This window comes from Amia ocellicauda, chromosome 14 (assembly GCF_036373705.1).
Source record: "Amia ocellicauda isolate fAmiCal2 chromosome 14, fAmiCal2.hap1, whole genome shotgun sequence".
Lineage (NCBI taxonomy): Eukaryota > Metazoa > Chordata > Actinopteri > Amiiformes > Amiidae > Amia > Amia ocellicauda.
In genome coordinates, this window is record NC_089863.1 from 5,329,357 (window position 1) to 5,353,177 (window position 23,821).

General features: G+C 45.0%; 4 protein-coding genes across 5 annotated transcripts in view; all 4 read right to left on the reverse strand.

Moving 5' to 3' along the window:
• cldn15a (claudin 15a) overlaps nucleotides 1–3,350 on the reverse strand; it is a 7,457-nt gene extending 4,107 nt beyond the window's left edge. Inside the window, exons 1-2 of the mRNA XM_066722624.1 lie at nucleotides 2,880–3,350; nucleotides 43–207 (exon numbers count right to left, since the gene is read on the reverse strand). Of these exons, the coding sequence (XP_066578721.1) occupies nucleotides 43–207; nucleotides 2,880–3,096 (382 nt within the window). The 5' untranslated portion in view covers nucleotides 3,097–3,350. The remainder of the gene's footprint in view (nucleotides 1–42; nucleotides 208–2,879) is intronic.
• A 6,467-nt stretch (nucleotides 3,351–9,817) lies between these two features.
• On the reverse strand, nucleotides 9,818–14,624 carry fis1 (fission, mitochondrial 1). The gene is made up of 5 exons (XM_066722642.1): nucleotides 14,525–14,624; nucleotides 13,048–13,180; nucleotides 12,243–12,319; nucleotides 11,615–11,720; nucleotides 9,818–11,478 (listed from the first exon to the last, which is right to left on the reverse strand). Exons 1-5 carry the CDS (start codon nucleotides 14,612–14,614, stop codon nucleotides 11,381–11,383), a joined length of 504 nt encoding a protein of 167 aa, XP_066578739.1. The 5' UTR covers nucleotides 14,615–14,624; the 3' UTR covers nucleotides 9,818–11,380.
• Nucleotides 14,625–15,144: 520 nt separating this feature from the next.
• On the reverse strand, nucleotides 15,145–17,901 carry LOC136768429 (cytidine deaminase). The gene is made up of 5 exons (XM_066722648.1): nucleotides 17,630–17,901; nucleotides 17,338–17,460; nucleotides 16,918–17,029; nucleotides 16,669–16,726; nucleotides 15,145–15,658 (listed from the first exon to the last, which is right to left on the reverse strand). The coding sequence occupies exons 1-5, from the start codon at nucleotides 17,634–17,636 to the stop codon at nucleotides 15,545–15,547; spliced, it is 414 nt and encodes a 137-aa protein (XP_066578745.1). The 5' UTR covers nucleotides 17,637–17,901; the 3' UTR covers nucleotides 15,145–15,544.
• A 263-nt stretch (nucleotides 17,902–18,164) lies between these two features.
• Nucleotides 18,165–22,812, reverse strand: LOC136768424 (thialysine N-epsilon-acetyltransferase). Of its 2 annotated transcripts, none has more exons than XM_066722641.1 (6): nucleotides 22,681–22,812; nucleotides 21,591–21,642; nucleotides 21,181–21,264; nucleotides 20,957–21,058; nucleotides 20,291–20,331; nucleotides 18,165–18,462 (listed from the first exon to the last, which is right to left on the reverse strand). In XM_066722641.1, the coding sequence occupies exons 1-6, from the start codon at nucleotides 22,741–22,743 to the stop codon at nucleotides 18,283–18,285; spliced, it is 522 nt and encodes a 173-aa protein (XP_066578738.1). In that variant the 5' UTR covers nucleotides 22,744–22,812; the 3' UTR covers nucleotides 18,165–18,282. The 2 variants fall into 2 exon arrangements, with proteins under 2 accessions (XP_066578738.1, XP_066578737.1); XM_066722640.1 differs by lacking the exon at nucleotides 18,165–18,462 and adding an exon at nucleotides 18,544–19,828 and having other exon boundaries at nucleotides 22,681–22,811.
• Nucleotides 22,813–23,821: the final 1,009 nt, after the last annotated feature.

The window sequence follows — 23,821 nt, forward strand, 5'->3', positions numbered from 1 at the left end:
TATGCTACCAGCTGTGTAAAACCAGGTGTGTGCCGCCCCTACTCTGCAAAAGGAAGAAGATGCCCCCGATGCTGGCGATCCGGCCCTTCAGCAGGTAGTTGTCTCCGCCCACTTTGGTGCACTGCATGCCCACCATGCTGCACACCAGCCCCAGGCTGCCCATCACGACGGCGGTGATCATCAGGGCGCGCGACGCCTGGATATAGCCTGGAGAGCAACAGGGAAGAGGGGGGATTACATACAGTATAGGACACTGACATATACAGACAGAGAAGTGCACAAATGTTGTGGCGTATGACCAATATCAGAATGCCACATGTCTACCAGAGATTAAATCTATATATTTGTTCCCTATAGGATGGCACTGATGTTGAGTATTTATGTTCTTCCTTGAATCCCTTAGCAGAATTACGCCATCTTAATCTGCACCACCGGATGGAAAGTGTAGATTGTGTTCGCTTCCCTTTACCGTATTTTGTATCTCAGCGTTTTCTCTATCTTGTGCCCAGCTGCATATGGCAAGCCAAATTGTCATTCAGATATCACGAAATACAATTGAAGACATCTAGAATTGAACTGCAGATATCTCAAACTTACTCCATTTCAAGATATCTCAAATACAATTCGAGAGATATCTTGAATTTAATCGGAGATATCCCAAATTCAATTGGAGATATCTTGATTTGAACAGGAAGTCCATTCCAAATATACAGCATTTTCACAGGAAGTCAATTCAAGATATCTCAAATTGACTTCCTGTTCAATTAGAGATATCTCCAATTATTTGAATATTTGAGATATCTGCAGTTCAGAGTTTGTCCTTAACCCTAAAGCCTGCCAGTGCCGAGCCTGTGCGTCAGTGGAGAGCAGCTGAAAGTAGCAGACACACCCCTGGGGGGAGGGACTCAACTCTGGCTTGGATGCTAAACGCTGTAAATTGACGGTGGAAGATCAAGGCTCCGTTATTTTGAGAAGCACGAAGTTGATCCTGAGCTGTAAAGGTGACCGTTGCTGAGAGAGGTGTTACTTTAAATGTGCCACAGTTAGGATGAGCTGTGATCCAGACTTTATGCTCTTAAAACGCTGACAATCTATTGAAAAGTGCACCAAGCAAAGAATATCTCTCATTGTTAATGACACTGTTCTAATCTATCTTGAAGCATGTCTATAGCTCACATTGAAGTGGGTCGTTTAGATATTGGGATTTGGGGGTGAAGCTGCCCTTTGGGTCTACGTTATCGACTGTACGTGGGATCTCAAATGATGGAGATATTGATGTTGCAGGACTTCTAATCTTTCTCTTTCAATAAATGATCCATTGTTTGAATCCCGTTTCACCTTCCCTGTATTATTACTAAAGCAAATACACTTTAAAATGGCCTTGGCAAAACAATAATAAAACTGTCGTGGGATCTGTCTAGCCTTGACTGGACAGCAGTAAAAGACCATACATTTCCAATAACACGGACCAACGGGAAGAAAATGCAAACAGACCAATGAAAAAATATATTGTGTTTTGTTTTTTTGTTACTATATAGCCCACAAAACACCACTGTGTCATAAAACAGATCATCTATTACAAGATACGCGTGATTAGATGTACTAGACAAAGCACAAAGGGTGACAATCCAGGCTTTGCTGTGTAATAATACACATATAAAGCTCCAGTTCTGCAGTTGCAGCTGTAACTCCTAGGTAACAGTCTAATAAAGCAGTGGCAGCCGGCCAGCGGGTCATAAACCGCTGATTTCCTCGGTGTGAACGCAGTGACTGTGGTTTGGATGAGTTCAGGGGAGTGGCGACCGCGACAACTGCGTTCGTTTTTTTGCCAGCAACATCATACTTATTTTGTGGGGAGAGGATGATGTCTTGTAATTGATTGGTCGACTGCACAACATGACAGGACACAAATATTTGTGGACTAGTATGTATGTTTTGCAATTGAGACATAAAACGATATCTAAGAAAGCATGTTTTCATAATAATAATAATGCAAAGGTGAAAAAACTATTCCTGGACAAGGGCGTCTGCTAAGAAATAAATAACAATTATTATAATAATTATAGGTAATGCATTTTTACGTTTGGTGTCAGTACAAAAGGCGCCCTGGACAGACAAGGATTTGCCCCTGTCTTGCCCATGTGTTGCCCCTGTGTTGGCGTTAACACCCCACACTGCAGACTGTGTCATTAGCACTGCGTACTTATGTTACTTCTACTACCAGCCTAGTACCTCCTTGCTATACCACTACAACTGGAACTGTTATTATTACCACAGCTGCACCACCACTCCTAACAAGTCTGCTTCTAGACAATTACCACACTACTAATTCCACTATCCTCCTACTACTTCTACACTACTGTTACTATCACGTTTACTCCCAGACTACTGCATTGACTTGAGATTCGAGTCTACTACTACTACTGCTACCACTACTTCTACTATTACATTTAGTCCCAGACTACAGCAGTATGACTTGAAATTCCAGTCTACACCTACTACTACTGCTACCACTACTTCTTCTATCACGTTTACTCCCACACAACTACCTCTACTACTATTACTACTCTACTACTACTACTGCCACCACTATGTCTCCTATCACTTTTATTCCCAGACGACTGCACTATGACTTGACATTCAAGTCTACACCTGCTACTACTACTGCCACAAATACTTCCCCCAACGCGTTTACTCGCAGACAACTACAACTACCACTACTACTACTACGACTACTTCAACTACAACTATTACTGCCACCACTACCTGTCCTAGCATGTTTAGTCCCCCAGACGACTGCTCTAAGAGTTGACATTCGAGTCTACACCTACTACTCCACTACTACTCCAACTGCAGCCCGGCTCGTCGGTCGCGGTTACCGGACAGGGAGAGCATGGACGGGAACTCGCGGCAGTTGTGGATGCCGGTGGCGTCGCAGGCGCAGGACATCCACAGGTTCTCGTAGATGGTGGAGGTGGTGATGACGCTGCCGTCCAGCGTGGACTCCTTCCAGTAGCGGTTGGGCAGCGCCACCCCGACCATCACCCAGCCCAGGAAGCCCAGCAGGAACGCCACGACCTCCACCGCGGAGTTCATCACGTTGCGGATGATGATGGTTATTCGGGGGGTGGTGGGGTTTATTCACTTATCCAAGTCCTCTCTGCCTGTCCTCCGTCGGTCCCCCTCTTGCTCGACAGGGAGGTCAGTAAGTCCGTAAGCGCACCTCAGTGGAAAAAAAGAGGACAAATATTGCAAAGCTGCGCAGGGGAGGTCTGATGCGATGGGATGTCAGTTGGCTTATGAACTCCAGCACACACACACTCACACACTCTCGACAGAAACTGAACAGGTGGTATTGAGAGAGAGAGAGAGAGAGAGAGAGAGAGAGAGAGAGAGAGAGAGAGAGAGAGAGAGAGAGAGAGAGAGAGAGAGAGAGGGGGGGGGGCTTTAGAGATGCGTCATAGTAGTTCAATGTTCGCAAACCCGCTGTCCTCAGTGCGGTATTTTAAGAGCCCACACGATGTAAATATCCGGGAAACACAGCTGCATTTCAAACTATGATTAAATACTCATCATCATCATCATCATCATTATTGTTTTTGGAGACTGCACGAGACCATGAAATATTTGGCGATATATTTTATTGTGTAATGTTTAACCCTTATAAGTAATACTACTTTTTAGCTGATTTCGTAGAAGTTCATTCCAGTGTGTAAACCCACCTTAAGTCCCACAACTCTCCTATAATCATTTATTTGGTCATATATATATATATATATATATATATATACACACACACACACACTTTAATTTGTGACGCCCTGTGCACATCCACCGGTGAAAAGAGAGGAGACGTTTTTGACTAATGATTTTGCATTCTTTTGAAAGCAAGGGAAAGATGGATTGTAGTTTCCAGAAAGTACCTTTCCATGAATACACACACACACACACACACACACACAGTTTTAATGCCAATGTATTTAGAGTTTGTGCTTACCCTGGTTCGCCAAAAAACACTGCAGTTGAAGAAACTCACTCTAAAAAATGATGTTCTTCGGCAGTTCTGTTTAGAACCCTTGGGTTCTTCATGAGTTTATTTTCATTAAAGGGATCATTTAAGAACTGCGAGGTCCATCGTAAACACAAGGGATAATTTTAGAACCCATTTTCATCATGATTGTGGTTGATTTAAAAAATATTTAAGGTTCTTTAATGATCATTGTTTGCAAGGAACCTTGGTAAAAGCTTCTAATAAGACCTTGAAGGCTTCCTCCACAGTCTCAACCCCAGGAACCCTGAAAGTTTCTTATTAGAACTATCTTCTTCTTCTTCTTCTTAGAGTGTAAGGCCAGACTGGGCTTCACCAGTTCAGTGGAGAGTTAGTGAAATTTGAGTTTGAAGATAGACCAAATTGAAAAAATATTCTCATTTATGTTTATTCTCAGGTATGCCTATGCAATTGATTCATTCAATGGATGGTTTATGGATTCATCATCAAAACTGTCCCTTAAATGCTGTGTCGTATACATTACTTGCAGGGCACATGCTGAATCCACGGGCGACTCCCACCCAAATCGAGGTGATTTGCCAGCTGCGCCCACGATCCACTTGTCCGAGGTGGAGTAACAGCCACTCAAGACATCAATAACGGAGACGCCCTCACTCACAAGCACAGGTGAAAAGAGCGGGACGTTTTTGATGAATGATTTTGCATTTTTTTGAAAGCACAGGCAAGATGGATTGCGGTTTCCAACTACCTTCACATGAATGAAAAGCAGACTCTGCCAGGGCTTTTGGCTCAACACTCACCCTGGACTTTGTTCGCCTTAAGCACCGAAACTCTAACACCTACGTTTCTGTAAATACCAATTGACCAGCGATCGATCACGTAAACGAGGGCCGAGGGCTTTGCCAAGGCTGCCTGCTCGTGTGAACGTGTACCTGTATGTCTGTTTCCCTTGATGTCAGCTGTTTATTCAGCTTGTTTAGTCGGATGTTTATTTGGGAATACTTGGGGTTTTGGTTTGTGTGGTTATGGATTTCCACGGGTGGCCTTTGCCAAGGAGCTTTATGAACAATGGGTCTGGGGTGAGAGAATATCAACACCAACGCCTTCAAATAATATGTAAATAGGGCCCTAAATCCGGCATGAGACTATCGATTGTGAAGTTTATGAATCACTGTCCATTCTTTGCTTGATAACCCCGACTGCCCCCTCTCTCTCGCCATTTCCAGTCAGGCCATTTTCAGATTGCAGCCCATCTGTTAAATATTACGTGTTCTTGCCCAATATTTCTATTTTATATGGACCCAAAACGGAAATCAATCAAATAACTCACAGGGCAATTTCCTGTTGGCTGGGCCAGAATGCAGCAGGGGGTCTGTGGAAGCAGCACAGTTATTCATTGCGATGCCAGCCAATGTGCCAGTGGGAGGGTGCAGGTGCCTCGGAGGCTGAGTGAGCGGCCACATGCTGCCACCTGGGAATCATCGTGTCTGTAATTAAGAGGGGCTGGGGGTTGGCACAGAGAGAGAGAGAAAAAGAGAGGGGGCAGATAGAGAGGGCAGAGAGTGAGAGCGAGAAGACACATTGAGGGGGCAGAGGTCAGGGAAAGAGAGAGAGGGGCACAGTGAGAGAGTGCAGAGAGAGAAAGATAGATGGCAGGGAAGGGGAAAAGAGAGCGAGAGGGCAGGGAAAGAGTGGTAGAGAGAGAGAGGGAAGAGAGAGGGTAGAGAGATATTGAGGGGGCAGAAAGAGAGAGAGAGAAAGAGAAAGAGGGCAGGAAGGGGGCAAAGAGAGACAAGGCAGGGAGAGATGGGACAGAGAGAGAGGGAAGAAAGAGAGGGCAGAGTGAGAGAGAGAGGGCAGGAAGGGGGCAAAGAGGGACAAGGCAGGGAGAGAGGGGGCAGAGAGAGGGAAGAAAGAGGGAAAAGATTGAGGGGGCAGAGAGAGACGGCTGACAGTGAGAGAGGGCAGAGAGAGAAATAGGGCAGGAAGGGGGCAAAGAGAGACAAGGCAGGGAGAGATGGGGCAGAGAGAGGGAAGAAAGAGAGGGCAGTGAGAAAGAGAGAGAGAGAGAGAGAGAGAGAGAGAGAATGAGACAGGTAGCTGCCAAAAGGGGACCTAATTATTGAGAAAGAGCTAACGAGATCTTAATGAGAGTCACATATTCGATCATTCAATCAGATTCCAGTCCTGAGGGGGGGGTGGGGCACAGTGTCTTGTGATTTTTATTACAGCTCCAGCTTAATTGCTCCGTTACTCCATGTGTGTGGGTGTGTGTATCTGTGAGAAAACAGCGTGTGCCCACCATCGAAACTACAGAGAAACAGATCAATCACAGGACTCTGTCAGGTCCACCGAGGTCAGGGTCAACGTCAGCTGCAGTCCGCCAATGGGAGACCAGTCCCCCCAGTACAGCAAAGCGGTGGGCGATTCCCAAGGTTACACATGGGCTGCACCACCGTTTCCTCTTAATCGGCACAGAGCACGGTCCTCCCCGGCACCAGAGAGCAGAGTCCGCCCTGCGATAAGTATTTATGGCCCGGTGTTTATTACAGACACATTTTTATTGCTTTATTACGGCCCACATTAGCCGAGACCCTGCCTTGTTATTGATCCACGGCCACAGCAAAGGAAAACAACAAGAAACACAAACCTCCAGAGTGGGCCAGCCCTGGAATGTCCCTTCCCCCCCACTGTTGTTTGAGGTATTTGTTGTAAAAACATCAAATCAAATTAAAAAAACTTTGGTATGACTCTGACATTCCCCGGGAGATGTTTATTTCTGTGGCATTTGGGGCAAAAATATGCCCAGCCTGCAAAACGTACCCCCCGCCTGACCATCTTTTAAGAGGTTCGGTGTTCTCCTTTCCGGTCGCCATCTTTCTGGGGTCAAACGAAGCACAGAACGATGCTCCCAGTTTGTTCACAAGAGCCAAGAGTGTAGTCATCCAAACTGCGATGCTGGGATTCCAGAAACACGGATATCGGTATCCACACTAAACCGGGCTTGTCCGGACCCTGGCTCTCTCCCGCCTGGACTACCGTAGCTCCCTCCAGGCCGGCCCGCCCGCCTCTGCTCCCCGCCCGCCTCTGCTCCCCGCCCGCACTGGCTCAGCCAGAACTCGTCTGGCGCTCTCTGCCACGCTTCGCCCTCACTGCCCCACCGCTCCGCTCGCTCCGCCCGATCTCGACTGGCGTCCAGGTCAAGACTTTGGCTCCTACCTACCATTGTCTCGACCAGGCTGCCCCGAGCCACCTTCAGACCTTCATCTCTCCACACACTCTCCAGTCCTCCCAAAACACTCACTGCACCTCCTCTCTGCTCCCCGTCCTCCAGAGACGCTCCTTTTCATCCCTGGGGTGGAAAAAGCTTCCCACTGAGGTCAGGGCGCAAAGTCCTGCAATTCCTCGAGACACATCTGTTCAGACAGATGTAATACAGCAGCCCGATCTCCTGGGCGGCTAAGCACTTTCTTATTAAACTCTTCTATTGTCTTACTGTGATTTCTCCTCCCCCCCCCCCTTTAGCACGAATCTGGGACTTCACAATATTGTCTGCACTTATTAGCTCATTGCACTAAGACGTCTTGCTTATTGTGATGTGTACTGATTGTATTGCTGCACTTTGTAATGTTTCTTGTGTAAAGTCACCCTGGATAAGGTTGTCTGCTACTAAATAAATAAATAATGATCCATTCCATTTCCTGATTCGAAATAGGATTATATATCCTTTGAGTCGCAAATCTGGAGCTTCACCTCGTACGATTAAGGGTTACAGACACAGCGTTAGTCCCTCGAGTATCTTCGGTTTGGTTTTTTGGCTGTGTCGAGTCTTTCGGTTGCCATCGTGAATCATTAACCAAACGTTCTTCCCCGTTTTAACAGCTGACGCTAATTTGAATGGCCCAGTCAGGTCGTAGATCAGTTCAGTGTGTCAATCCAGGCCAAGGGGGTGTTAGATCTAAGTCCTGATGGGGGGTGAGACAGTAGCTTCTGGGTTTGGTTCCAACAGGAGCTCTCAGTTCCTGCATTAACTGAATGATTCCCTCCTCAAGATTTTCCACATTTACTTATTTTTTCCAATGAGAACTTCAAATCTGTGGATGTATTCAAGATATTGTCACCAAAACATTTCAGAGTCCGGAGAGAGAAAAACAAAAGCTGGAGAGAGAGAGGAAAGGCAAAGAGAGAGAGAGAGAGAGAATTAAATAGAGGGATGGCCAGAGAGAGAGAGAGAAAGAGGGAAGAAGGCCAGAGAGAGTGAAAGTGAGCGAGAAAGTGAGAGGAGGCCAGTCGAAGCCAGAGAAAGTGCTGGAGAGGTATAAAACTTTATGATGGGCCATTAATCAGACCTCAATGTACATAGTGCTCCACAGCCAGCATTTGCATATCCAAGTTTCGGTTTGGCCGACTCCACCGAAACCAGGAACCGGACTCAGAGCTTCTCCAGGGTCTCTGGCAGGACGGCGGCCATTTCAGGGCTCCCACTCGAGGAACATCCATGATGAACTGCCTTCTAATAAGGCAACAAAAACAAAAGGGGGATATTTCAGGCAACTTTTACGCGTCCGCCGAAACGTGTCGCGGTTTGCCGTGCATCATTCCGAACAGAATCAGCTTCGAATCGCTGCCGACCTCTAACAAAATATTTCATATTCGGCCCAGCTGGGTCCATTCCAGACACCCGCTCCGCGAGAACACCTTCTCTATGACACCAAGCGCTTTGCCAAGAATAAGATTAAAGGGATTTTTCGAATGCCAAATTGCCTCATCAACCGGTGGAATGCCTGGCGATGAAGGCCTTATCAAGCAAGAACAGATCAATCAACGCTAAGCTGCCATCTGTAATAATTTCCCGGAAAGGTGCAAGATTTACATTCGCGTACCCTTCCCACAATGTGAATATTGGACGACTTCCAGGGATCTTCATGTATTTACTGTGAAAATTGTGTGTTGTTTTTTAAATGACAACTCTTCCAGTGCACTCTCACCCACTTGTGAATGAGTCATGACGGGCAGTCAGGGAACCGGACAAAAATCAATTCGCAAACATAATCCACTGCTATAAACATCCCCACTCTGAGCTCCATGCTGCAGGTGGTGATACGATACCCGAGAGTCCAAGGTGCCCGTCTGGCCTCATTTGAAATAACAGGTGTGATAGGAGAGGGAGGCGGGATCTGGTCACACACACTCATAACCGATAGGCAGATTTTGTTTATTGTCCTTTAGATCGATTTAAAATAATCACAGAAGAACAGAACCTGAGCCGACGTTTACTGATGCCAAGATACTGATATGTATGATAACAATTGCATTTGACGGGAAAGGAGACACCGGCATTTGACGCCTCATGGGGGAGCAGCTGAGCACAGCCTCTCCACAGCGCAGCATCAGAGAGCGGAGGAAGTTCTTCTAGATAGAAAGGCCAAGACCCGGCCACCCATCACAGCCCGTGATTCCTCTAGGATGTGTCACCCTTGTGGGACAAGATCCCACCGGACCTTCACTTTCCATTTCTGCCATTAGCAGAATATTCCCAACCTCAATAAACACAGATTTTGATGGACCACGCTTATGTCACATAACACCTCAAATATGTGTAGAAAACATTACTCCCATTTTCCTTACAAAACTCACAATCACACTCTCATAAACACGCAACCCTGACACACACTCGCTCATTCTCTCATACACACGCATCCCTGACATACACACACACACTCTCGTAAACACGCACCCTCACCCTGTAAATATACTGCCTAAAAAACAAACAGGAATAATAAAAGATCATTCATTTTCCATCAGAAGTGTTAGTATAATATAATTTTATTTACATTCAAACAAAAAGACTTCAGATACAAATTAAATGGATTTGGCAACATGCTATACTCTTATAGTCAGAAAGAGAGGTTTATTATACAGTACTACCAGCAGTAATAATTGCCCAGTTTTTGTGAAAGCAATTTAGCTAGGATTATTTATGGTTTTATAAACACCCTCACCCAATGCTTTATGTTTATCAATATTGTTATAACAAAAGTTTATAAACCTGCTATTTAGCATTTTTTCTAACCTCAAACGGCGTAGATCTCTATTGGCTCAACTGAAGTTTTGGACAGCTGCTGCACGAGAATCCACACATCCTAACAAGCTCGCTGGCGATTGGCCTACCGCCCTGACTGACAGCCTATCACAGCTCACCTCGCCGTGAGTCTCTACTTTCTATATCTACAGATCACACACACACACACACCGATCCCCTCACTGCAAACATTGAGAAAGAGGTTCAACAATAAATAAATCAACTTCCCTTCTTAAAATATAAAGTGCCACGTCTTCCAAGAATAAAATGTCAAACTAATTGAAAGGAGCCCTTTTAACAGGCCAAGACAGAGGGGAGAAACTTGGTAAAAATGGGGTCAAACTTGAATTGATCTACGCCGATGCCCAACAGAGACACAGAGCTCTCGCTGAATCCTTTGGGGGAAATTGAGCTGCAAAATTAAATGAATCTTGAAGGGGAAAAATAAATCACGAGACAGACTTATTAATTAATACAATGTACTAATTTGCATTTCTCACTTCCCTCCCAAACAATTAACACTGCTCTGCTGCTCACATTGCTGTCTGTAATAATAATAATAATAATAATAATAATAATAATAATAATACAAAGCTTTAACAGCTCTAGATTTAACAGTCAGCGTCTGCGCTACTTTAAATTTAAAAACCCATCCCACCTCAAGAGGTCTCGCTAGAACCTGGGTCTAGAGGGTCTAGAACCTGCCTGCCACATAATGCGCTCCCACTTTCTCTCTCCTTCAAAGCCACTTCCCAAGAAACCTGCCAAATAAGGAACCAGACGTAAAAGCCATTAGTCACACTTCCCGGACGGCAAACTTCAGGAAAAGCGGAGGCGTCCCGGGCGGGAATACAAGCGAACGAAACAAAACCACACACTTGCGCGCTAAATAAACTATGGTTCCTGCACGTGCTCAGAGCGAGCCCGGCCGGCTGTTATCTGCTGTAGAAGGGAGGCTGCCAGAACAAATTAAATGTTAAAGCGCAAAATGATCATAAGGTATGGCCCAATCTCTGCTTCCTAGCTGCCGAGCACCGGCCGTCTTGAGGTGAACACACACACATTACTTCTTAACAGAAGGGAGGATCCAGATTAGCAAGTCACTCGATTCAGAAGACAAATGTTACAAAAGGTCAGAGCAAATTTGAGCGCCCTTTCAATAACCAAATTGTGAGCCTGTCTTGAGTTTTAATTGATAAGTCTGTGATCTGGGCTGAGCCGCAGCTGGTGGGGGGGTGGGTCTCTGTCTCCTGTAGAGGGAAGGGTGGCGCAATCCCCCCCCCCACGGATTAGGACTTGCTCTTGGCCACAGCCAATCCGATGAGGCCCGCCAGCCCGGCCACGCCCAGGCCGATCCCGCCGACGATCGCCATTCCGACCAGCCCGTCTGCAAAGCATGAACAAATGGAGATCGTGAGTTCCTCTCGTTCCCGAAGAGCTCGGAAAGAAGGCCAGGTGCAGGGGGATGGTTCTGTGCCCCCAAAGACAGACCGGTCGATAAAGACTGAGCAGCGGCTGCGCACCTTTCTTCATTGCCTTGTCGATGAGCTTCTCCAGGTCGATGGCCTGCGTGTTGCCCGGCTCCTTCCTCAGCAGCGTGCGGATGTACTTCAGAGCCTTCTCGTACTCCTGGGGCCCGGAGAGAGGGAGGGAGAGGAAGGTAGGGAGGGAGCGAGAGAGGGAGAGGAAGGTAGGGAGGGAGCGAGAGAGGGAGAGGAAGGTAGGGAGGGAATTAAATTGAGTAAAAAATAAAATAAAAAAAAGAGAAGACAATGCTGCTGCCCCCCACTCCAAACCCCAGTCCAGGGAGGAGCGAATTAAAAGGGACGAGCGGGGCAGAAGGCCAAGAAACAATACTGCGCGTGACTACAATACCAGAGCCTTGTCTCCCGTTCACAAAAGCTCACTCTCTCCCGCTCTTCTCTCTCTCCCTCTGCCTCCCCCCGACAGGCAAGAAAAGTTCTGGAATTTCCCAAGTGTTAACCCACCCCACACTTCATCGTACGCGCAGTGTTTGGGCTGCGTTGCCTCATATGGCGTCTCTGCGTTTGTCCGTCTCTCACACACACACACTTCCTCGTATCGAGCTAATCCACACACTGACAAAGCAAGGACATCAATAAACTCCTTTATCAATAGGACCCAAATCACCTTCAGTCTGTAGTTGGCCACCGCCAGGTAGAACAGATAGTCCCTCTGGTCGTCCTTGGTCCCCTTTTGCACCAAGTCTGTTGAGAAGAAAGAGGAGGTTTGAATTGCAGGTGCAAGCCTTTACTCTCCCTGCACCCATTCCCCAGAGACAGGACACCAAACACCCAAGAGAACGAAAATGAGTAAAAATTCATCATGAAATTAACTTTCCCTGACTTGGCAATCTTAAATCTTTATGCTCCGCCCTCTTATGATGCCCAATTGTATGTGTATTACCCAGGTCAGATTAAATTTACAACTAATATTATTTTATATAGCGTCTTCCATGGTTGGACACCGAAAGCATGTCAGTATTAAAATACATACACAAACTATCAGGCAGGAAAAGCCATTAAACCAACAGCACGGCAATATTAAAAGGCATATATTCAGATTTTAAACCGTAAAAGACATAATAAAAAAAGAGACTGCGATTTGGACTTCGACTGCTGCCTTGAACGCATCATACACAAGTTTGAGACATTTCAAGTAGGGGGAGGGTACAGTCTGTGTGTTTAGGATCAGTGTGCGTGTGTGTTTGTGGGGGGGGTAGTTCCAGGTAAGAGCAGGAATTTGGCAATGGCAGCGTTTACTTTAGAGCTATGTGCAAGCCGAGTCAAAAAACAGGTGCGGCCGCAAGGAGGACAGAGGGACAAGGGAAGCCATTGACAGAGCAGAGGTATAGAGCTACAATCCGGAGCACAAAGTAGATCAGACCAGGGGTAACAAAGCCCAGTGCCGAGGGGGTTTCAGAGGCCTGCCTTACCCTCCAGCAGCCCGACGCCCTTCGTGATGTCCGCGCTGTACTTGCTCCGGATCAGGCACCAGGCGTACTCAAACTTGGTCTCCTTGGAAATGCTGCCTTTGACCAGCTCGGCGTTGTATTTCTTCTCGAATTTCTGAGAGAGAGGGGAAAAAACAACTCAAATTATGAGGGGGGAACTTGTTCTTGCACTTCCTGTCTTTGCTATTCATCAGGGGCGATCACCCTAGAACCTTTACTGAAAAAATCATGTTTAACTGTGTGACTGATAAAAAAAAATGGTTCCTTAATAAGATAATACCTGTTCCACAATATTATACTTAACTTAAACCCCCAACTAATTAAAATAATTAAAAGGCTCCGATCTAGGGAGTTATTTCAATTAAGGATTCAATTAAGTAATTGAGAGCTCGATTGGACCAGAAAACAGCAGGTCAGGGGCTCCTCCAGGACCGGGGTTGACAACCACTGAACCTACATTTGGTGGAGATGAAATAGTTCTGATTGGATCAGCTATTTTTTAATTTATTTTTATTTAACGATCAAACACGGTGATTTCTATCCATCCTACAGGAATGCGCTCTTATCAACACACCTCTAAAAACGGAGAAGAAAATAGAGCCATCTTGTGGACACAGCCCAGCATATCAATAATAAGACCATACAAATAACTCATTCAATTTCCAATCCCCAAATAGATTACAGTTTTTTAAAGCACTTCTAAAATAAACTTACACTGTTCAAGCACAATGACGTAATTCGATCGTTTTCTGATGTCATAACTGTCCTTTGCACTAGAACCCCGGAAGAGCCGAGTCTGCACATTATATTGATCAATATAACTTTAACACACATTTGAATGCCACAGACACTGAAAATGTCCCCCCGTTGACCGACAGAGCAAAACAAAGCCCCTGTCACAACTGTGGGTGAGCTGCAGCCTGGGGAAATGACCGACTTGATTAAGGTTTCGGTGAATGGTGGATCCAAAAATAAAATGACATCATTTCAGTCACCTTTTCTATCCATCGATGTAACTTTCAGTGTCTAAAATACGCTTTTAAATAAATAATTAAGACTCTTACCGATATTGTAGACTGTAACACAAATACGTGGACCCCATAAACAACACACATTACATATACACATTGCAAGCTTTGTTGTGGATGTGAAAACATGACGAAATGCTACTTTTATGACGTTTCTTTTGTATGGAATTTTGGCGAGTTTATATTTGGCTACAAAATCGATGTAATTTTAGAGAATATATGAGGGATGTGAAGGTCCAGAGTTGTGGACAGGAGACGGCAATTCAAATTAAAACGACAACGTCACGCCACCCATGTTTATAGTCACCCTCCATATTGGCTGATGGCCGCTGTGATCGACCCCCCGTCCCCAACCGGCTCCACGTACAGTTCGCCCCTCGCCGCCGCATATTTTCTGCGGGAGTTGCCCGCCTTTAGCCCCGCTAACTCACCAGCAGATCCTCGGGAGCCACCACCTCGCTCACGACCGCCTCCATGTCCCCGGAAGTGTGTCGCTCGGGCGGCGGAAATGGCCGTGTCATGTGATCCGCGACTTCCGGTTTAGCAGGCAAGGGAGGCGCCGTATTGTCGCGATAACAGCCGCAATTCACAGTGACAGTGATGACGTACCCACAAACACAATTACGCAATTGACGCAAACTCTGCACATCTGTACTTTTTCTAATATACAGCTCTGGAAAAAACTGAGACCACGCCAAGTTCAGAAATCAATGTTAAGTGGTCTCTTAATTTGTTTCCAGAGCTGTATAGTGTTCCCTCCTTAACATCACATGCTATTTACATAAATCCACGTTCAGTTCACTTAGTAGTTAGAAATTACATAAGACTGCAATGTTTATTATTATTATTATTATTATTATTATTATTATTATTATTATTATTATTAATGTCCAGGGGGACTTACAGTTCACACAAGAATAATTTCAAAACATTATACAAGTGCTGTAAAAAAACAGCACTAAACATGAGCAGAATGAGCTAACAAGCGCCGACTCAATACAGTTCAGTCACGGTATGTGCTAAAGGGAGGGTGTGTAGGGGGTAGTGTTCCTATGTTATTATTTATTTATTTAACAGACACCCTTGTTCAGAGTGACTTACAAAATGTAAGCACAATACAAAGTGCTATTAAACAGAGCAATTCAAGGCATAATACATTTAACTAATTCACAATTGACACAAGTATATACAAGATATACAGCAAACAATATATAAGTTCTTACATCCTAGAATGAAAATGCTGGTAAGTTCTCACTCCCTCAGCCTCCTCCATCCCTACGTTCCTGCTCCCTCTCTCCTCTCTATCCCTCCCTCTCTTCCTCTGCTTTCTCCCACCACTCTCTCTCTCCATTTCACTCTCTGCCAGAGGGTGTTGCACCCCCAAGTGAAGGGAGACCAAGCTGGGGTGTCTGTTTTTTTATTCTGTGTGGGAGCCCTGGGGGGCCAGGTTGCTATGGCTGGGCCAGGTGGGCAGGGGAGAAGCTCATGGGCAGCAGCTCCAGCAGAGAGGTCTTCATGTAGGAGCCGCTGGGTTTGGTGAGGTAGACCTCCAGGTCCTCTCCAAACTGAGCACATATGTGGAGACACACAGGGATGCAAAGAAACACACAGGGAGACACATAGAGACACACGATAGTCATGGATTAGAAGTCTATATAATATTTAAAGCAGGTGCTTCATGTTGTGCAGTCATTTCAAGATCACTACATCAGAAAATGAGTTATTTTGTGCCAATTATTATGTATTTTAAAAATATATATGATATTGTCAGGAATACACTTTTCACAATATTGATCGATTTTGATATGTCTTGTGTAAGTCTTGACAGGTGATGTGTCCATGGCTTCGTTTTGTGTCTAGTGGGTGCTGATGTGCCAGTGCTGGCATTGTTTGGGACCAAATATCCTTCCTGGCAATCATAACCATTCTTGGATGGACGCATGACTGCCTGCTCTGAGCCCTCAAGCACTGCAGACTCTGAATGTGTGTGTGATTGCCACTAATACATTTTCAGACAGTACTTGTAATATTAGTCCTTTTATTCCCTGTTAGATAGCACTTCATAGCATTTTATTATGCTTCTTGCATTATTGATTGATTTCCTCCTTGCTCCCTTTCCCATAGCCCTTGACTGTGACCTTAAATCTGGACGGCACTTTCCAGGATGTATGTCCGCACTTACTGTACTTAACTGTATAAATTGGAAGTTGTAAAATGTATTACATCTTGAATTGCTTTGTTTAAATGTAAATTTCAATTTGTAATGTTTGATGCTTTGTACTTAACTGTATTCTTGCACTTTGTATTGCACATATGTTGTAAGATGCCATGGATAAGGGCATCTGCCAATAAATAATAATAATAATAATAATAATAATAATAATAATAATAATAATAATAATAATAATAATAATAATTAAGCCCTGTCCGGACAGAACAAAAACAACACCAGAAGGCACTGTATGGCTCTCCAGGAGCGGCACTGGCCCCGCCCTGGGCAGAGAGAGTCTGAGAGAGTCTGAGATCATCATGGCAGGGCAGTCTCATGCCCTGTGTCTTCCTACCTCCTACTTACCTCTCTCAGCACTTGCCTGCAGGCTCCACAGGGGCCCACATAGCTCTCTGCAATGTCGCTGCAAGACACAGAGAGCCTAGTGTTCAATACTACACGCAGGCATACATCACAAGACAATGGGGCTCCCAAAGACCAACACTACATGGTTGTGTGTGGCGTCTCCTGGTGGCAGCACACTTTTACTTCACTTCGTTTCACTTGACTCCCAATTGTAGTAAGAGATGCACAGGTGTCAAGTGCGGTGTTTACCAGGTGACGGCGATGGCTGTGAACTCTCTGTATCCCTCTGCAACCGCCCGCTGGACCGCTGTCCTCTCCGCGCACATGCTCAAGCCATAGGAAGCGTTCTCTACATTGCAGCCTGTAAGACACACACACACACACACACACACGCACAGTCACGGTCACATGCACACGCACTGAGTGGTCAGCACAACTGGAAACTGGGGTGAAAATAATCTCCACCTGTCTTTAAGAATGACAGCACAGCAACAGTTTCAATAGCATTGCAAGCTTTCTTCATATAATAATAATAATAATAATAATAATAATAATAATAATATCTCCTTTGTAATTATTATTATTAATTAGCAGACATAAACTTAAGACACATGTTGCATGTATGCCTGATAGACGTGCTGTATTTTAACGACCCACCCCCTTCCACACCTGTCACTATAGCGCCTTGTTTGGTGAGCAGAGCGGCGCCCACGGGAAAGCGGCTGTAGGGGCAGTAGGCGCGACCCCGGGCCTCCATGCACTGGGACACCAACTGCTGCACCACAGCGGGGTCTGGGGGGCGATGAAAGAGTGAGGAGTTGCATTGTGAAAACGTGATGCACACGCCGGGGTAGCATGACAAGTCTTACAACAACAATACTACAAATGAGTCAATCAAATATTCCCAACAACTCTTGTGAAAATATTAATTCACTTTCCTTTTGATCTTGTTGAAACATACCCGTCATGTCAATCAGTCGATGGTCCAGTCACGGTTGCACTGGATCCACACGCAACGAGAGCTTCCTATGCCAAACTCACAAACGGAAAAGCATGTACTATCATTTGAGGATATGTTGCTAGTTTATATTTCGGTTGCAATGTACCGTAGCTTTCGCGCATGTATACAAATCTCTCAAATCATGACTGTATGCATTTTCATGAACATTATTCAACACAAGGGGCTGAATTAAAAGTACAGCGTACGGTCCCAGTCACCCGTGCGCTGCGGCTCAGCAGTGATAATAGGTTTATTTGTGACGTCGATGGACACGCCCACCCAATTGGCAACACTGTAGTGGACGTGTACAGTATGACGTACCTCTTGGTGTCGGCCTCGCCCCCTTTACCGTACACTCTCGTATGCAACTCGCTGGCAACACAAAAACGCACTTTAAAGCAGTGGTGGACACTGTACAGCCGGTATTAAATTGTTCAGCACAGTCTAGTACAGCAGGGTCTCCAGGATTAAAATGAACAATCACAAACAACAGATATAACTGTCTACTTGAAGTGCTTTATTTATCAAATTGTTCATTTCTTCATTATGCCGATTATTAGTTATGCTACATTAAAACAAAAAAAGGTGGGACTGAGGGATGGAAGGAAGGAAGGTCAGTCCTTGGGCGCTGCCTCTGCCAGTGTGTCTAGGGCATCCCCCTCGAAGCGCAGCACGCGCCAGCCCTCGGTACCGGAGAGGTCCTGGGCCCCGAGCCGGAGGTAGAACTCCATTGAGGGTGTGTTCCAGTCCAGCACGGTGAATTGCAGACGGCAACACCGCTGCTCCCGGCTGATCTGCGACGTACCACACAACAACGACAATCAACAACCACTACAATCAGACAAACACAAGCAACATTTAAAAATACAACAAAATAAGATATTGACGCAGTTTTTATTGCTCATGTCGATTTAATACAGAGCCCGGAAAAAGGACAGCACCATTGAAAACACAGTTCAAAAACAGAGGATAAAATCCAGACTAAAAACCCATACAACGTCAGCTGAGGTCAACAATACCGGAGGCAATGTATACAATTATCTGTGATTGTAATCAAATTATCATTATTACTAGTAGCTGCAGTGTTACAGTAAATTGTCAGTGGTCTATTCTATTGGACACCGATAACTCTGTAACAGCCTCTTGTCTTCTGTGAGGTATTTTGTGGGCAGACAGTGTAGCTACCCCAGTACAGAGGTAACAGTCTATAGCAGGTGTTTAAAAGGCCAGTCCTGGAGACTCAGAAGACACTACAGCCACCACAGGACTTCAGCCGGACACCCCATGTCAGTGTGATCGATCTGTACTGAAGCACAACTGAGGGCTTGCGAATAATCACACTTGAAGGACACAAAACTCACAAGTCATTCATTTACTCATGTTCAATATTCACATATCGTACAGTGTGAAGTTCTGAACTATGTCTTGCACTACCACAGTCTACATCTCTGAGACTCAATACACATCATACACACACACACACAAGTATTTTCTCAATTGTAAAGCTTGTACATTGCCTTGCAGAGTTGTAGCGATTAATCTACACATAAATAATAAACAGAATATAAATAAAATACACTTGCTTATGTAACAATACATGACAATTTTGTAAATGAGACCTTTCAAATTTGCACTGGAGATAAAGGCATACAAACGATCCATTAATGAACTGTACAAAACAATGATAACAGCGACGGAAATCAACACCGAGAACAGTGAAGTTCCAGAGTGAAACCAAGTGGTCGCTGACTTATTCCTGAATAAAGACTAGCCTAGAGGGTGCTGTGAGGGAGCACTGGGATCACTTTCTGTTTTATAGTTTCTGAAATTATGCCTGGATATGAAAGAGAGATGGGGGGACAGAGAGACTAAGAGACAGACGGGAAGATAAAAAGAGGAGAGAGGACAGAACAGAACAGCAGAGACAGAGGACAGGGAGGGAGTCAGCGACAGAGCCCAGACGGCTCAGAGGTGGGGGGCTCAGTTCTCGCCCTCCCCCCCAGCCAGGCACCGCAGTTCGGCCCCATTGCAGCGCATGCAGTGGTAGCCCATCCTGGTGGTGAGGTCCCAGCAGCCCTGGCTGTGGTAGAAGTCCCGGGACGCTTTGTTCCAGTCCAACACCGTGAAGTCCAGCTGCGCACAGCCCGCCTCCTGGCCCACCTGCCCCCCAGGGGGACACAAAACACACACAGCCCACACTGAGGGTAAGGGCCACACTGTGAATCCCCCCCAGTCAGTTGTCAGCAGTTCACTCTTTCTTTCTTTTGCTGATGCCCCTGAGTGATGTATGTATATCTACAATATATACACAAACACACACACAACTCAGCCCTGGTCCTGGAGGCCCCGCTGCCCCGCTGGTCTTTGTTGCAGCCATTGAGCTCAATGACGTCATGGAGAACTGAACTCATCCTCGGCTTCATTTGAAACCACTTCGCTGACACAGCGTATGAGAATTCGAGGGCCTGATATCGCTTGACATTGAACTCAAGATCTCCCAAACAATAAATATATTTTAAAGCTAAAGGCTCAATGCAGTATCCGAAAGCTCGATTTGAACATAAACCGGCAGGGCAGCCCCCTCCAGGACCAGGGAGGAGAGACACTGATGTACACACTTACTTGGGCCACTCTCTTCAGCAGCGCCTTGCCTATGCCCTTTCCTGTAATAGGATGAAGCAGAAATATTAAATAATGTATTATTTAATAATTTAGTTAGTTTTGAGAAAAGTAAGTATGCTTAAAATAATGATTACCTTTTTTAAATATTATAAAAAACTGTTCCTTTTAAACATTTTCTCTTTTATTTTACAACTAAAATAGTGCATCTAAACGGATCTACCGTCGTCAACACATTATTCAAGGTGAGCCTTACTGCAGCTAAGGAATATGTGCTTTGTTTGATTTTTAACTCACTTTTGTGGATTTTAACATATTACCTAACATAGACTGCACATTTCTTAAACAGCTATGTGATCTATCTATGCAAGGCATGAGTTTTGCTAATGTTTGATATTGTACGGATTTAAAAATGTTTTTTCCCCGTAACGAATCCGTGCATAGTGGATCAAACATAGCGGGGAATATCTGAACCTGTACCTACAAGTTACTTTTGAAATGTCTGCATATATTACGGGGTGATGGATGTAAAAGAGTTGTATATGTTCCGACCACAGGCAAACACCAGAGTTCTGCAGCGTCTACAAAAAGGGTCCAATAATCTTGGCTTTGGTGGTCTTTGCGGGACCCTCTAATGGACACGCGTGGCCAAGAGCACGCCCCACTCACCTCGGAATTCAGGCATGACGTACAGATCTTCCATGTACAGCGCCTTCCCCTTCCAACTGCTGTAGCTGTAGAAGTACAGCGCGTAGCCCACCTTGGTGTGCCCTGCCCACAGATATGGGGACAATCAATCAGTCAATCAGAATTCATATAGCGCCCTCCAAGTACAGGGGGGACTTTACAATGCAAAACAGCGAGACCGAGAGAATGACAAGGACGCCTCTTACCGTCTTTGCTCTTGTTCTCGTCAGACACCTCGGCTATCAGGAGCTTGAAGAACGGGTGGTCAGAGAAGCCGTCCTGCTCCAGCTCTGGGGGAGTTGAAGCCGAGGGGTTATGGACAGCATAGAGGCAGAGCAGGACTCAGGCCATTCGGGTTGGAGGGCCTTTCCAGCTCTGCTTCTCAGACCCCATTACAGACCAGAGGACGCTGTTTCATTTAATTACATAATTTGTTTTTCCAACTCTGCTTTCCTAGTGGATTACCATAACGGGGCCTGGACAGTTTACATTATTTACGATGTCACTTATTCGATATCCAGGTAATCTGACACAGCCAGGTAACAGAGTTTGAGGTTTCTGACCCACACAGGCCACCCCCCGGCCCTGAAAACCCACGTATGTTCAAATTCCTTACCTTTGTGAGATATCTTAACTTGCTCAGGCAGTTTCTCATAAACAGCCAGTTCCTGTCAATAAAAAAGGAGATGGTGGAGGAGGCTAGTAGAGCATTTTGTTATTTATCGTTCACTGTACTGAGTTCTGCAGTTAGCGATTGGATTTAAGTGTAAAAGAGGTTCACATATTAATACATTCTGCATGCCAGACCCACATGTATTCTTCTTATAGGTCTAAATGCTTTTATTACCATCTTTTCCTCTAAAAAGCTGCACACATATAAATAAATGTATGCAATTCCAACTTGAATAACTTGTTTAAAAGGAGCAAGAGCACCTGTCATTGTGAGTTAGTCCAGAGGTCGGCTGTTTAAGACTTACAGCGACCTATTGGTTTGCGACTATGCATAGTTAGTAGTTTTTTGTCTTTTCATTTAGACCCGTAATCGGATGTAATCTATAACTGGTTCAGTTATGATTTAACACATGGTTCAGGGATAGGTTACTTAGTAGAAGCACAAAAACCGTCCAATATATTAAAAAAGCCATCTCACGCATAAATAACACAAAAACATAAGACTGGATTGCGCGACTGAAACAACCTAGCCATAATAATTATACTAATATTATAAGAATAATATTTAGACATATTATCCAGTAAAGTTTTGCTGCTGAGCTGAGCTGACAGGCGTGCGTCTGATTTGTGCCAAAATACAAAATGTTGAAAACAATATCGGGGTATTGCATTTCAGCATGTGGCTCATTACATTTTCGTGCCATAATGAAATACAACACACACGTTTTATTGGTCGTCCCTGCTGAATTGCTGGTCAGCATCATAGTATTTTGATGCCACAATTAAATATACCACACATAATGTTCATCAACAATCCATAATCAATATTGTTTTAGCCTAGAATTCGTTACATTGCTAAAAGCAGCACGCTGGTGGTACTAAATGTAATTGCAATACAATGCGTCAAAGCCCAGTGTCAGAGCTGCACAGATTTATGTTGCGCAGATTTCGCAGATCTGCAGCATGCCACCGTTACCATTGGTGGAGTGGCGCAGATCTGCGGGAACCTCTGTCTCTCTGCCTGCCCTGCTCACCATGATCATGCGGGACACGTCCGTGCAGTCCCCGGCCTGGCCTTCCCGTATCGTGAAGTCCATGTGTCCCTCTGTTCGCTCAGCCCGCGGCTCTCCGCCCCCAGAGCCCGTGTGTGACCAGCAACCCACGCAGCTCCTCTCCTCCAGAGTCGGGCTGTACCATCACCACACCACGGGGGAGGAAGGGGGCAATGGATCCGTCCAGCTGGAGCCGGGGGGTGGGGGGTTGCTGACATTGTTCTGCAGAGTTACTTCTTCATTCTTGGATTCTTTTGTTGTATTATTTGGGGCAGCCCCTGGTGGGATGTATATAATTGAAAATGCTGGGGATTTAAATTATTATAACTTAGGGGGGGTTATAAGTATAGTTAATAATGAATGTCTAGAAAAATAGAGATTTTGGCAAGGTCGGGATGTCGTGCGCTAGTGGCTGTGTAGGCCTACAGTAAGGCACATGACTAGATCCTCAGACTTTCTGCTTCAAAATGATGATTTTTGCAGCAACACATAATTTAAATCATTATAATTCGTGTGTTTAATGTGTTGATTCCCGGATAAACTATGTGCAAGGGGCTAGAATAATCCCCTTACTTAAAATGTTGTGTTTATGTTTTTCTTAATTATCTATGTTCTAATCAGTGTTATTGATGATGTCCAATCACTGTATCTGCAGATTAAATTCGCAGGGAATTGTGGGTGCAGGTGAAAGGACGGGAAAGTTCGAGAAGGTTCGCAGTTTGTAGCGGGTTGAGATGAGGGAGCTGTGATTCCTGCAGCCCGCTCATCAGAGTTGTTTATTAAGATACATCATTTTATTGAAGTATAGGAAATAAAATTCGTACAGGTCGCTGCCGTGTTTTCATAAAAAAAAAATATATATATATTATTATTATTATTCATTTATCAAAATATTGGATGGAAGATGATTTAAACATTTTAAAAATCCTGTGGCTCTTATTATCAAAACCATTCCAGTGATTAACTATACAAATAGTACACTGGCCCGAGCTCCTGTGTACCATCCCTAGCCGATCTAGAGGTATACAGTCCAGGAAGATATTTTAAAAGCGCCTGGGTTTTCTAACTTTCCCCGCCATATGTAGTGAGATAAAATTGTGCTCACATATATTTGGCGTCATGA

Bases quoted from the DNA above. Each gene is read 5' to 3' on its own strand.
- fis1 (XM_066722642.1), bottom strand. From the start codon at position 14,614: ATGACACGGCCATTTCCGCCGCCCGAGCGACACACTTCCGGGGACATG. The intron at 12,320-13,047 runs GTAAGGCAGGCC...TCTTCTCAACAG, and splicing joins GGGCGTCGGGCTGCTGGAGG to ACTTGGTGCAAAAGGGGACC. The intron at 11,479-11,614 runs GTGCGCAGCCGC...CATGCTTTGCAG, and splicing joins CGACAAGGCAATGAAGAAAG to ACGGGCTGGTCGGAATGGCG.
- LOC136768429 (XM_066722648.1), bottom strand. The intron at 16,727-16,917 runs GTAAACACCGCA...TGTGTCTTGCAG, and splicing joins ACAGCCATCGCCGTCACCTG to CGACATTGCAGAGAGCTATG. The intron at 15,659-16,668 runs GTAAGTAGGAGG...ATATGTGCTCAG, and splicing joins GCAGGCAAGTGCTGAGAGAG to TTTGGAGAGGACCTGGAGGT.
- LOC136768424 (XM_066722641.1), bottom strand. From the start codon at position 22,743: ATGGACTTCACGATACGGGAAGGCCAGGCCGGGGACTGCACGGACGTG. The intron at 21,059-21,180 runs GTAAGAGGCGTC...ATCTGTGGGCAG, and splicing joins CGAGAACAAGAGCAAAGACG to GGCACACCAAGGTGGGCTAC. The intron at 20,332-20,956 runs GTGAGTGGGGCG...ATCCTATTACAG, and splicing joins CGTCATGCCTGAATTCCGAG to GAAAGGGCATAGGCAAGGCG.